Source organism: Nanorana parkeri, unplaced genomic scaffold (assembly GCF_000935625.1).
Source record: "Nanorana parkeri isolate BGI_ZX_2015 unplaced genomic scaffold, ASM93562v1 scaffold181, whole genome shotgun sequence".
NCBI lineage: Eukaryota > Metazoa > Chordata > Amphibia > Anura > Dicroglossidae > Nanorana > Nanorana parkeri.
In genome coordinates this window covers 637,236-650,378 of record NW_017306449.1, presented here as the reverse complement: position 1 = coordinate 650,378, position 13,143 = coordinate 637,236, and the positions used below count along the sequence as shown (strand labels likewise).

The 13,143-nt window shown below is 42.0% G+C and overlaps 1 protein-coding gene across 1 annotated transcript in view; it reads right to left on the bottom strand.

Annotated features, from left to right (window-relative positions):
• Nucleotides 1-8,950: 8,950 nt before the first annotated feature.
• Nucleotides 8,951-13,143, bottom strand: part of SPAG5 (sperm associated antigen 5) — a 49,162-nt gene continuing 44,969 nt past the window's right edge. Inside the window, exon 21 of the mRNA XM_018554991.1 lies at nt 8,951-9,022. Within this exon, the coding sequence (XP_018410493.1) occupies nt 8,951-9,022 (72 nt within the window). The remainder of the gene's footprint in view (nt 9,023-13,143) is intronic.

Here is a 13,143-nt window from a genome sequence, read left to right as displayed (position 1 = left end):
GTCCTTCATCTAAAAAGTCTACCATACTGTTAAGAGTCCACCCAAAACAGAATGTGCTGTTTTTGACAAATGGTGGTGGTGGTGGGACCACCCGTTTTATATATCTGTAGTTGGCTCCTTGATGAGATCCCCGCCGTCGAGTTCCTGGGGCTCCACTCCTACTATGGACATTATGAGGGGTTTTCATATATACGATTTTGTACGTTTGCCCACTTACAAAGAAATGAAAGGTCTATAATTTTTTATCATAGGTGTAATTTTAAATGATAGACAGAATATCAACCAAAAATCCAGAAAAAAAAAAACACTTGATACAAATGTTATAAATTGAGTTGTAGTTCAGTGAGTAAAATAAGTATTTGATCCCCCAAGCAAAACATGACTTAGTACTTGGTAGAGAAACCGTTGTTGGCAAGCACAGAGGTATGACGTTTCTTGTAGTTGGTTACCAGGTTTGCACACATCTCAGGAGGGATTTTGGTCCACTCTGCTTTACAGATCTTCTCTAAATCCTTAAGGATTCTTGGCTGTCGCTTGGCAACTCGGAGTTTCAGCTCCCTCCATACATTTTCTATAGGATTAAAGGTCTGAAAACTGGCAAGGCTGCTCCATGACCTTCATGTGCTTGTTCTTGAGCCACTGCTTTGTTGCCTTGGCAGTAGGTTTTGGGTCATTGTCATGCTGAAAGACCCATCCATGACTCATCTTCAGTGCTCTGGCTGAGGGAAGGAGGTTCTCATCCAAGATTTTACAATACATGGCCTGTACCTTTGGCAGAGAAACAGCCCCAAAGCATAATGTTTCCACCTCTGTGCTTGACTGTAGTGATGATGTTCTTAGGGTCATAGTCAGCATTTTTCTTCCTCCAAACATGGCGAGTCAAGTTAATGCCAAAGAGCTCAATTTTGGTCTCATCTGACCACAGCACTTTCTCCCAAGCTTTCTCTGAATCATTTAGATGTTCATTGGCAAACTTCAGACGGGCCTGTACATGCGCCTTCTTGAGGGGGACCTTGCGGGCGCTGCAAGATCTCAATCCATGGCGGTGTATTGTGTTACCAATGGTTTGTTTGATGACTGTGGTCCCAACTGCCTTGAGATCATTCACAAGCTCCTCCCATGTAGTTCTGGGCTGATCCCTCACTTTTCTCATGATCATTCTTACCCTATGAGGCGAAATGTTGCATGGAGCTCCAGACCGAGGGCGATTGATGGGTATTTTGTATTCCTTCTATTTGTGAATAATCGCTCCAACAGTTGTTTCCTTCTCACCAAGCTTCTTGTTGATAGCCTTGTAGCCCATTCCAGCCTTGTGCAGGTCTACAATCTTGTCCCTAATGTCCTTTGACAGCTCCTTGGTCTTGCCCATGGTGGGCAGGTTTGAATGGAAGAAAGAGATTCTGTGGACAGGTGTCTTTTATATACCCAATGAGTTGTCGTTAGGAGCACCTTCTTAAATTGACAGGACTAATCTGTGTACCACATAGCCAGTCTGTGGGAGCCAGAATTATTGTTGGTTGGTAGGGGATCAAATACTTATTTTACTAACTGAACTGCAACTCCATTTATAACATTTGTATCACGTGTGTTTTTGGTTGATAGTCTGTCTCTATCATTTAAAATACACCTATGATAAAAATTATAGACCTTTAATTTCTTTGTAAGCGGGCAAACTTACAAAATCTGCAGGGGATCAAATCATTATTTATTTTCCTCACTGTATCTGTAAGTGGCTCCTTAATGAGATCCCTGCACTTGAGCTCCTCTCCTACTGTGGACATTATGAGGGGTCCACACTCTCCCTGTTGAATTATTTCCATAATATAAAAGTAAATTAAATGAAATAGGAGATTCCAAAATACACAAAGGCGAGTAGGATACCCAGAATTCACAGGATGTCAGAATTATGGCTTGGAGATCTTGCTAGTATTATTTATTTAAAGCCATACAAGAAGCCAGGGGTTGTCTCATCCCATCAGGATCTACTTATAACCCAATAGCAGTTTTGGGTGGACTGACTCTGTAAATAATTAGGCCCATTTAATGCAAACATCCACATTTGTGTTCTACACAGGTCATGATGGACAATACCTATGATGTATCCTCTCCTGGTACCATGGGTAGTCTATGAGACACTAGAAATGCATTTTAAGATCAATGAAAAGGTCTGATTCATGTCATCCTTTACCACTCCAATTATTAAGGTCTGGGGGAGAGGGGGGCGATCACACTGATTATGTGAACGCTAAAACAGTGGCAGATGCAAAGTGGTTTTATCAGATATACTCTGACAATATTCAAGATCAATATAACAACCAGAAGACTATAATAAAAAACAGTGAGCAGAGCCTGTAGGATGTAGCTGGGCGCCCGTTTATTATGTGGTTACGTATGTCGTATTATTTATCAGGGTCTACGTTTGACCCATTTATGTCCGTTACATGTTCCTTTGTGAAATAAACTAATTTGAAAACTGCAAAATAAAGATTATACAAAAAAAAAAAAAAAAACACATCTAATTATTTAGTGCCAAAGTAATGAAATAATAGAATCTGCAGCAACATTAAAAAGGGAAGATTTCAAAGAGTTAATGAAATGCAATTAACACCAGATGGGAAATCGATGTCTCTCCTTGCTGAGGCTGATGTGATAAATAGAACTGCAGGCATAATGGAAGGAGGGAGGAAGAAAAAACATGGTCAGCAAGAATGTAACATAAACCTGTCGAATGGCCTACTTCTGATTCTTTAATACCAGTACACCATCACCGTTTGGTAAAGTGACGTCTATGAAATAAGGAGCATTGCAGCCATGCCTGCGGAATTTTGGCTTTCATGCAGCAGAAACAATAAAATAATAATTGCTTTCCCGTTACAAAACCCAGCTTTGCACTGCGTGTGTCATTACAGATGAGCTTCCAATGGAGCAGATTGCTCTTCTTTCCATGTACTAGAGGCATCACACAGTGATCCTCATCTCTACATGTACACTCCCTCACTGCAGTATTCATACAGAGGATGTGCAGCAGCCATCTTTGCAGCTTTCTCATCCATCTAACAGATGAGCTGCAGAAGACATCGCATAACTTTATGTAGCTGTAAATGCACATAGACCACTGATCAAGGTAATAAGTGCTGATCAGCAACAGAGGTATGATAAAATATCGATAAGATGGTAGAAGCACATCCTCCAGCTCTCACACACCTGATGAGCGGGGCTCGCACTCACCTGTACGATCAGCTTCACCAGACTCTCCGATATGCTCTGTGCGAACTGATTCTGCTGCAGAGCTACGTGACTAGGGAGTTCTAATACCCGGTCCTGGCCCCTCCCCTCCCTGCTGATTCAGTCGTCTCCCAGGAGTTCGTGACGTCACTGCTGTCACCGGTGGCCACGCCCTTTACCTTGCTGCGTTGTTTCTTGGTCCTCATGATGAAAGCCAAGCCTTCTAAATATAATGAGCTGCATCAATAATTCAGCTGTCAGAGTCCTCACCGGCCAGTTAATTGATTTTTTTTTTTGTCAATAACATTATGTTGAACTTTTTTTTTTTTTCCTTTCTGGATGCAGCAACCTCACAGCAAGGAGTATAAAGATAAAGATTGGTAGCAGTAGAAAACTGACATTGTAGTTTTTATTGGTATTTTTGACTTGTTTAGAATGATAATTGTGCAAATTTTTTTGGGTATAATTTGCCTTTATTTCAGCCCTTGAAGGTATCAGTACTTTGATAGGGCCATGCATGATCAGCTGCCGGGTGTCACCGTGCGCACGTCATTGTATGTATGCACGTGACTTTATTACACATGTGCGCAATGATGTTACGTGCACTTCACTGCCGGTGGCCATCTTTGTGATTATACGTTGTTTATCTAGCAGGATAAGGCAGGGGCATCCCGATGCGTGGTGTCACCTGGAGCAGCCACCATGTGACACCCCGCTGTTACATCATCGCACATGCATGTGATGATGTCATGCACTATTACCTGCCGGCAGCCATCTTGATGATGGACGCCAGCAGAGAGAGGACGGAATGTTCACCCGGTGGGATAAGGTAAGTTGCTGAGTCCCCTCCTCTCCCCTACAACTGTCAGGCTTTCGGTCCATGACCGAGTGCCAGACTTTTCACAGGTATCCCCTCCTCTCTCGTGCAGCTGTCCGGCTTTAAGTCCATAACAGAGTGGCCAACTTTTCAAAGGGGGTGACACCAAAATTACTGTCAGTCATATAGGTGTCACCCCCTCTGATGCGGTCACCAGGTGCAGGCCGCACCCCCCTTGAGACAAAAAAGGGAAATACAAAGCAAAACAGGAATAATGAGCTTCAAGACATCTCAAGGTAAGTAGTATGTGGAATTTCCAGAGTGAAACACAAATTCAACATATTACAATTAAGAAAGTTGAAGGTCAAGGAGATCCCAAACAAAGCAAACCAACACCAGATATAGAGACCCATGTGGGGAAATCGTGTCGCTGACTTCAGTAGTGAGCAATCACCTCTAGATAAATCCACCGAAGAAGAGATAGTAGAACCAAAAAGGAAGGAAAAAGGGAAGGGGGGTAAAGTGACCGGAAGAGAAGACAGGAAGGCAAAGGAAATGTAGCTAAGAAGTAGAAACAGGAAAGAAGGCAGGAAGAGTGAGGATAGGAGAGGGAAAAATAATTGAGAAAAGAGATAGAAAGACGGAGAGAAAAAAGGGAAAGCTCCCACCCCTCGCCATAGGCCTACAAGCATTACGTAATGGTCATCCATTCATTTTATCCAGCAGATATGTTTTCTGGTCTTTCTGGCAATGGACAAGCAGGGATTAATCCAACAGATCACCTTAGGACATACACATTAAATCTATAGGTATGGATAGATTTTTGATGTGTTATATTCCTGCTTCACCTGTGATATTAAAATAGCGTCTGGTGCCAGGATCACACAATGATAAACATTCAGAAGCAAAATAAAAACACATAGCATTCATACACAGGAGTAGCCTGTCCCAAGGAACTTTCACACTGACTGAGCGAACATTTAATGACATCACATTGGTATATTTGCTAACATCATTGCGTCAGTTGGTCTGTATTGTGCATTGGACCACTGGGCCAGAGGTTTCCAAACTTTGCTCAGTGTATCACTCAGACTGTCAACCTTTGGAGTGTCCTCCCGGGTTCCACTACCAGCACCCTGTTAGGAAGTGGGTTTCTTCAACATAAACAGTTTTTTCCACCATGATCCCACTAGTACAGGGGTAGGCAAACTCTGACCTTCCAGCTGTGGTGAAACAACAAATCCCATCATGCCTGTGGCTGTCAGAGCCTTGCAATGCCTAATGGAATTTGCAGTTGCACTACAGCTGGAGGGCCAGAGTTTGCCTACCCCTGTACTAGTCTCTCCCTATCCACACCCCAACTCACACATTGACTTGACCCATGTTGCTTTAAACAACCCTTTCAAAATGAACTAGATGAAAGCCGGCAAATGCAAAACTGGAGCGGGCTGCTTTTTTTGCAACACAAAACATGACATTGTACATTGTGCTGCACACTGGTGCATTGGGGTGCCATTCACATCAACATGCATTACCACATGCAGTGTGGTGTAAAGAGGCCCTTAAGAGGATATATATTTTACCATGTGGCAGATCTACACAGGATTGAGCCTTGGAGTGCTTCACCCACATTAAGTGGGTAATGAAGTACCACATTTTACACTTTGGGCAACACTGTACTGGGGTATTGTAACCTTAAAGGGGTAATTCTTCTACAAACAGCACTTTATTTAGACAATTGATCACTGTGTGTACTATTCATTCCATTCAATTAAAAACAAAAATTCTATATTTGAGATTTTGTATACTGTATTTCACATTGCATCACTGACATAAAAGGCCCAGGCCATTAATAGCTCAGTGAAAGGCCTCAGTGGAGTCATTTGCAGAACCTTGAAAATCCTTTCAGGCAGCCATCAAATGGATGCGGTGTGTATCCTCATCCTCCTCCTCCACTGACAAAGACAAGTGAGGTCACCTTCAGACCTGAATAGCTGGCCTAACTCTTCATCTACCAGAATACTGCTGGTAATGATTTAGTGAACATCTCCAGTATACCATATAATCTACAGCAATATCTTGAACCTGGATTAAAATGTTCATGTGTTATGGGAAAACCTATAGCTGTTTTGCCGTAACATCTGGCACTAGAGCATAGTAGATAGACAGGTGAAACTCGATTAACTTATCGTGCAAAAGTAATTGCAGTAAGTGCTGCAAAAGGGGCCCAAACCAAGTACTGAGTACATATGCATGCTTGTACTTTTCAGAGGTCCGATATTGTTCTATGTACAATCCTTGTTTTATTGATTGCATGTAATAATCTACTTTTCTGAGATTGTGGATTTGGGGTTTTCATGAGCTGTAAGCCATAATCATCACAATTATGACAAATCACGGCTTGAACTATCTTGCTTTGCATGTAATGAGTCTATCTCATATATTAGTTTCACCTTTTAAGTTGCATTAGTGAAATAAATGAACTTTGCACGATATTCTAATTATTCGAGTTTCACCTGTAGATATGGTATGTAGTTTGTCTGTATGTTTTACTTATTTCTAAATAGTTTCATCATTTAAGGCCTAATTGTTTTTCTAGGTTAATGTAATGGCATGTCATTTACTTTAATAAGAGATGAAGTAGTCCTTATACCCAATCGGAAGGGTATTAGGATTTATTGTGGGTATTCGGTCCTATTGAGCATAATTATGAAGCAGCAAATGATTAATTAGCGCCATCAGATCCATTAAAAAGATAAAATCAATTATATGTCTGACAACATCTTGCCCAACATCTGGCTTTCCCATTCTACAATGGACAATACAAGTCTCATTAACATTTCTTGTATTTATAAAATAGGCCAATGTTGCATCAGTAACTTATCATTAATTCCTACAAGCATGTGCTTACTCTATCCAGCTCTGCCAACATTCACCATACTGCAAATATGAATTGTTACTGTAGAAAACACCATTTGTGTATGCATGCAACCCCTGCTCGTGGAGCCGGTAACTGCTGGCAGTGGCTCAGTGGTTAGCACTTCTGCTTTCCATCGCTGAGGGTCCCTAATTCAAATCCAAGGTAGGACATTATCTGTAAGTTCTTCCTGTGCTTGTGTGGGTTTCCTCCTACTTAATGATGCATTGGAAACATGTAGGCAGGTGTCTTTAATGCCCACTAAGGCTTGAAAGTCTCCCTGGTAAAGGGCGGCAATGATAGACCTGGGAAACTCCATACAGAATTTCTGGGAATGAAGACATTCGGAGCTTTAAGAACCAAGATTGAGCCAACGCCCCCTTTGGGTTTGGGAACTGAAGTAAAATCCTTGAAACTGCTCTGCCACGGGAACTGGGGCAACGACACTTTGGTCGAAAAGACCCAAGAGGCTTGATTGAAAAACTAATTTGTGCAGTGATACAGGAAGGTTGTAGGTGAGAATCCAAGGAGGGGGCTGGGATTGAAACCCCAACTTGGAGCCCACCTCGCATACCCAGGCATTTGAGATACAAGATGTCCATAAGAGTCAACATTCCCCCCATTTTGGTAAGTGGGGACACACCTTCTTTCTGAGGAAAGTCTGAGGATGTTGCAGACTTCGAGCGACTAGGAGCCAAGCTTGGGAGGTCTGGCTGTGGAGAAAAAACAGAAAATTCATGTCGGAAATCTTACCATAATTTTCCTTTCCGTATTTTTCCCTATGACATCACACTAACCGGTTTACCCCCATCTCCCATTAAATTGGGACCATATACCAGAAAATGGAACAGTCCTCCCACAGACAGCATTCCATAACTAGATACTCCTCAACTTCAAGGCTGGGTGCTGCGTGACGCCATGGAGATAAGTCAGGAAAGGAAATTACAGTAAGTATTCGGACATGAATTTTCCAGTTTCCTGGCATCACATTTGCCAAACAAGGGTAGGACACTTTAATAATATAAGTAACTTTAGTCATTTAATTTGAGGTAGTTGAAATACTGCGTGTGGAGTGAGCAGTCATCTCTACTGGCACTGGCAAAGATCTAGCTCTATCCAATCTTGGTGGAAGATCACATAGGGCACCTTACAACCAATGGCATGAAGCTCAGATGCTAGAAGCTGAAGCTATTGCAACCAGAAAGATGCTCTTTAGTGAATATAGCCAAAGACGACATGATTGCAGTTTCAGAAGTTGCCCCCATGAAATAGAGTACTATAGGTAAATCCCATTTGCAAAACGGAGTTCTTCTTCTGGAACACTGCCCTCAGGAATTGAGCCACCAAGGGGTTGTAAAATGGCAAGTATCTGCACTGGTATCTGAACATCCCTAGTGGAGACCCACTGCAAGGGTTCATTTTTAATGTCTGGAGTTCTTTTTCAACTAAATCATTAAAAACCCTTAACATGGTCGCTTTCCTAAATTTCTTTTTATCCAATACCACAAAAAAGCTCCCAGAATTGTGTTCACCTGCATAACACCAACGCTAAATAAACAATTTGCAATGATTTTATTCACCGGCATATACCTATTCTAGTAGTGCAGCCTCCTAACTGCTGCAGATTTACAGGGAGAGGTGTGTGTCTGGGAGCATCACACGTACACTTCCAAATAGCGATGGGGAGAGATTTGTTTCATGTCGTCTAGAGTCAGCTCTCCTAATGCCTATGGGGAGGCTCTGTAACAATGGTTTTTTCCTCAGCTTGGCAGCAATATACAATAAGTATACACAAAATATGTTTTATTTTAAGTCATAAAAAAGCAAGCTAAAGCAACATAGGTCATATATTTATTATTTAGAACACAACTATACAAACATTTCCCTATATATATACACAAATGTACATGTTTTTGTTTTAATATGTTTAACACAATAAAAGGTGCAGCTTCAGATCATTTTTCTTGTAGCATCAGAAATCGGAGGATATTCTAGCTCAGGAACTCCCGCAACTGACTCAGTGTATCACTTTGGCTTACAACATCTGGAACGGAAAGCAGAGTCTGCAGAAGGACAAGAACATAGCTGTAAGTAACATGCTTTAAGAAGACATTTCTATTTGCATATGACAAAGACAGTAACCAGCTTGCACTATTTCTTTCATTTTGGTGGCGGTGGGGGATCAGTGATTGTGAAGATTTACCGTATTTTTCGCTCCATGTGACGCACTTTTTCCCCCCAAAAGGCGGGCAAAAATGTATCTGCGTCTTATGGAGCGAATATTCCCCCTAGGTCTCGACAATCTTCTGCGCCAGCAGCCCTGCCGCCTCAGCTGTCATACCACACGCGTCCAGCGGCTCCCGCAGGGTGATGTGTGTGTGTGTGAGAGAGAGCTGAGGCGGGGAGGGTGACAGTGTACTCACTCGAGCCAGCGAAGTTTACCTCTTCCATAATGCCGCTGCCCGTGCTGCCGCTGTCTAACTTCTGTGTCTGACCGGCATCTCACCTTCCTGTGTCATGCCACATGACAGGGAAAGGGAGGAGTCTCAATATGCCCAAGTTAGACACAGGCAACACGGGCAGCAGCATTGTGGAGGCGGTAAATAAAGTTGTTTCACTTGATCTTTTTCACTTTTTCTTGTTTTTTTCCTCTAAACCTAGGTGCCTCTTATGGTCAGGTGCCTCTTATGGAGCGAAAAATACTGTATACTGCCACTATATAGCAAGTTTATCCACATGACATTTCATCTGTTATACAAATGGATACCTATTGCACATTTATATATACACTTTACACACAACACTAACGCTCACTAATTGCGTTTGGGGTTTTTATTTGTGCCATTTCTGACTGCATTTAGGATGAAATATTGGGGATCATGACTTTGTTGTTTCTTGAATATAATGTAATATGGTTGTCGAATTCCTGCTCTGTCTGTGTTGAGTGGTGACATTTGTGGAGGTGTATGGTGGTTATCCACATGCCTGAGAGTTGTCTCTCTAACCCGTGACTGGGAATAATCAGGCCTGTCCCCTTATTACATCCTTTGGGGATGGTCGGCACCTAGACATCGCCTCCCCTTCGGTGGATCGGGGAGGGGCAATGTTTTTGCTGGTTTCCTTGGGCTCTTTATTGTCGACGTGAAATTGGGACGGCGCTGATAGGTTTACGGCGCAGTGCCATTGAAAGGAGGAGTCCGGGGGGGAGGGCCCAGTGCTCGGGCAGGAAACCTCCAATTCAGAGGCACTTGGGTACAATGAAGTCTATTTAATTGGCCCATTAAGTGTTAGAGAGAAAACTTGTTTGTTGGGTTTGAGACCTTATAGAAGCATGAATGTACATGGTAGAATCTTAGATTGTACTGCAATGTTTATATGTACCCGAGGACAGGCACCCTGCCTCGCCACCCTTACATTTTCTCCATCCTCTCGGTTTCTTGTTGATGAGGGAGGCTCCCTGAATGTGGATCTACTCACCAATAAAACCTCAAAAATGGTATTTATGTATTTACCTTGTATTGTGACTGATTATGTAAACCTTAGGTGTCTAGTCAGTGGAGTTTATTGAATATGTAGTCATTGGTGTATTTATCATCATGTCCATGTGAATATCATAGGCTGCCTCCAAACTCCCTGATGACGCTTTGGCAAAACGCGTAAAGGCTGGACCCACTACAGAAATGCGTATGATTTAATGATGAATATGATTTTTTCTGAAATTGTTAAAGTATATTCCCATAAGGAAACTGATGTCAAAACAGTGTATTGAGTTCATACATTATGTATCTGTATGGGTTCCATGTCGTGGTGCACCTACTATTGCCATGAAGGAGAACCGTTATTGGTTTTTAAGAGGAGTGGATATGTTGTTTTCACTTGTATGTCCGATATGTAATTTTTAAATAAAAGTAGCTGTTATTCTAATAAAGTATACTACATGGGACCCATGTGTTATTATATGTTTAGTTATGTCCCTCTGCATTCTTTAGATGACACCTTAAAAGCCCCATTTAGTTTTGCTTGGTGTATATTTACAATTAGGGGTGTGGTGTCCTTGTTTCTGGCGAGATTCTGAATATTTTGTATAAATGCCTCAGTTTGTTGCAAGTAGTACTAAGATCATGATCATAAGCACAGAGACATGTGAATGCCAAAAAAATGATTTTTTGGCTAGCACAAAAATCCTATATCCTTTCATATCCATTCAGGGACACAGGAAGACATTACTGTCGGGATGTCCAAAAGAAGCCCAATGAGAGGTGGGCAAACTGCAAATAACCACTAACAGGCTCAACATAAACCAAAACCAATTGCAGCTCAAGCTCCTCCTGAGGGATCAACGCACAAAGCCAACAGTGGATGAGGCTAAACCCACTGACTGGTGAGGGGAACCAGCCTAAACAAGGGGGAGAAGATGGAGAACCAAGCCTGATGCTCAAAAACAAAGAATAATGGTCACAAATCCAGAGACGAGGGGAGAGCAACAAATAGACTAAAGCATGAAGCTGGTCAAGTTGACCCAACCATAAGGCTGAAATGACAAATTCTGCACAGGGAAAAAACACACAATGAGCTGATGCGTTTGCTTATGAAAACCAGGTACTGGCCAGCGGATCTTATAACAATGTCCTGGAAGAAGGAAACCAAGCGCACCTAAGTAGAAAGGCCATAAGCCTCAACTCACCCGATACCATAGGACTCAAGAACAAGAACTCAATACTCAAAGACTAAGACCACACAACCACCTTGCCAAGATGAGACCCCAGGATTATCAGGGTCAGAAGAAACTTCAAAATGTTCAACAGTAGCTCCTGAGTAAACCAAGGATTTAATCCAACACAGTCAACATGGCCAAAGAGATGAGGTCCATTGGAAGCACTCAACAAGAGTAGGCAGGGGATGGATGTTAGATTTCCTACTGAGCCAACCTTTCTTTGGACTTCTCATGCTGAGGTAGGTAAATGCACTGGCTTCCAGTGATATCCTTAATGTCAAGGGTGTGTCCAAACCAGATAGAGAAAAGCGAGTCTGACGCTCCCCAGATACTTTTGCCTTCCAGCACCTTAACCAGAGTGCTCTGCACATCTGAATGGGCAACAGACCTACACAAGACACAATCTTAGATGCTTCCAGCAAGCCTTCACAACTGAAGCATAGGGTTCCAGACATCTGCTCCACAAGGTCAATCAGGAAGGGGACCACCACCACAGCAGAGAGATTTCTTGAGGGATTTAACCCATTCCACCAGTTTAATAGACTAAGGTCATGGCAAGAATTGAACAAAAGCCAAGGCTCCCCAGCAAGAACCGGGTTTTAGTGGTTACTCGGTGGAATCCTTAAAAGAAAGATAACCCTCTACTGGCCTAGTGGTTTCCCGGTTATAGTGAGTCACAGAGATATCCACAGTGGGTAAAAGACAACAAATCCAGGACCATTTGGGGTGCTTCCAATCTACATAGAGGAATACATAAAAGATCAGGTTCAATGGAAGGGTCTTTGCAGCTGTTGGAGCTCATGAAGATCCAAGGTTGGAGACAGTAGGCAGATCCTCCAGATGTAGCGTAGTTCAGTATGGTCAACATCAATGAGGACCGAAGTAGACTGTTGTAAATTTGAAGTAATGGCAGAAGACTGGGATTACCGTATATACTCGAGTATAAGCCGTCCCGAATATAAGCCGTCCCGAATATAAGCCGAGGTACCTAATTTTACCACAAAAAACTGGGAAAAAGTATTGACTCGAATATAAGCCGAGGGTGGGAAATGAGGCAGCTAATGGTAGATAGATACCAATAAAATTACATGAATATTTATTTAAAAGAAAAACAATAACCTAGCTCTGTAAGTGGAAAAGGGGGTACAGGGCTACATATAATGTACTACGGATCATTTAACCCATTCATATTAGCAGAGGATAATTGTAAATCTATTGTTCAGTGCATTCTATATGTAGTATATAGTACATGTACATATAGAGTGCCTGCAACAATACATTTACAATGATCCTCTGCTAACATGAATGGGTTAAATGATCCATAGTACAGGGCTACATACAGATCATTTAATACATTCATGTTAGTATAATTGTAAATGTATTGTCTGCACTGTATTAGCAGTATATACTCTATATAGAGTATATACTGCTAATACAGTGCAGACAATACATAATTGCTTAATAAATCTC